Source organism: Morus notabilis, unplaced genomic scaffold (assembly GCF_000414095.1).
Source record: "Morus notabilis unplaced genomic scaffold, ASM41409v2 C11426293, whole genome shotgun sequence".
Classification (NCBI taxonomy): domain Eukaryota; kingdom Viridiplantae; phylum Streptophyta; class Magnoliopsida; order Rosales; family Moraceae; genus Morus; species Morus notabilis.
In genome coordinates, this window is record NW_010387216.1 from 1 (window position 1) to 1,600 (window position 1,600).

At 36.2% G+C, this 1,600-nt stretch overlaps 1 protein-coding gene across 1 annotated transcript; it reads left to right on the forward strand.

Annotated features, from left to right (window-relative positions):
* Nucleotides 1–599: 599 nt before the first annotated feature.
* On the forward strand, nucleotides 600–965 carry LOC21383811 (protein GLUTAMINE DUMPER 2). The gene has a single exon (XM_010114855.1). It carries the CDS (start codon nucleotides 600–602, stop codon nucleotides 963–965), a length of 366 nt encoding a protein of 121 aa, XP_010113157.1.
* The last annotated feature ends 635 nt before the right edge of the window (nucleotides 966–1,600 follow it).

The window sequence follows — 1,600 nt, forward strand, 5'->3', positions numbered from 1 at the left end:
TTTTTTTTTTTTTTTTTTAACTCTTTGACTAAATTACTCTTTGATGCCATAAACTCCATAAACCTTGTGGAATTTGTTTGTTCCTCTTGCCCCTGGTTTACGGGGAAGAGAGACTCATTATTAAGGAATGAAGTCCACAAAGAGACTTGACCCCAGTCTACCATTTGCATCAAGAGTCATGATATGACCCCGGTTGCTTTTGGACTTAAATGACATTTTTTCATGGACTTTAAACTCAGCCAAAAAATAATAATAATAAATTGCACAAAATTTTATCTTCTAAAAAGGAGAAAACCCCAACAAATTACCAAGCTACAAGAAGCTTCTAAAACATTCGACATATATCCAACTATGACTAAAATAGAAGCAAGAATATTATATCATGCCATTTCAAAACCAAGGCCATACTTGTAACTTCCTCTCCAAGCAACTCATTTCCCTTGTTCTCGTCCAATATGTCAGTGTAGTTTGGTGAGCCTTAAGTTTGTTACTATATATAAATTCAATAACGCAAAATCTTGAATAATTAAGCAAAAAAACACAACACAAAATATATCATCTAGTACTAAATAATTCGTACTTATTAGCTGATCCAAATTATGAGGCCTCCAAACAACTCCACCGGAGCTTCTAGTAGTACTACCACCGTAGAAGGCGGATTCCGGCACTGGAACTCTCCCGTTCCTTACCTATTCGGCGGTCTAGCACTCATGCTGGGCCTCATCACGGTGGCCTTGGTGATCTTGGCTTGTTCATACCGCAAGTCTTCTCCGGCGCCAACGCCAAACTCCGGCCGCGGCACCACCAGCTCCGGAGAATTAGAAAAACCGGCGGTGCAAGTTGATGTGAATGTGGGCTCCGATGAGCCGAAGATTGTTGTTATCATGGCTGGAGACGATAAGCCCACGTACTTGGCTAAGCCTGTCGCCTGTTCGACTCGTCATGATCACGGCGATCAATCATGATCAACTCATTCTTAGAGAAAAATTGATCATGAAAACGTCATGATCACTTTGTGAACTGTTTTCTTTTCTCTCTTTTTCTTTTTCTTTTTCTTTTTCTTTTTTTTTCCTTTTTAGGTTACTTGGTTTTTAATTAAGTTAGACTTAATTATATGGAAACTACTTAATTTGTTGATTTCTTCAGTTTGCGGGAAAATATGGCATATTTGAGAATTTTTGTGCAATGACCGCCAAGTTAAGGTCATTTTTGGGATCTTTAGTTATTTCATTTAAATCAGGATATACTGTTTAGGTTTTTTTTTAATTTAACAAATAACTGTTTAGTATTTAATTTCATATATATTTATTTCCGAGTTAGACTATTTCTCGAATTAGTAAAGCTTTAGGTTTTATTTCTATATAAATTTATAGGTCATTTGATGCAATTGGTAAAAATTGTATTGATGGGCACTCTTCGAGTCAGTGTGAAACTCCAAATTAATCAAAGGTTCTTCTTCTTACATAATCCTCCCCAAACAAAGGGAATTCCCATTTATACGAATCACTCCTAATGAGGATTCTTCCAGCACAGCAAATTGGAAATAACAACAAAAAAAAGAAATAGAAATAGCAAGATTCAGTTAGGAAGATCCGCTTTT

Coding starts and splice junctions, on each gene's coding strand:
- LOC21383811 (XM_010114855.1), top strand. CDS start 600: ATGAGGCCTCCAAACAACTCCACCGGAGCTTCTAGTAGTACTACCACC.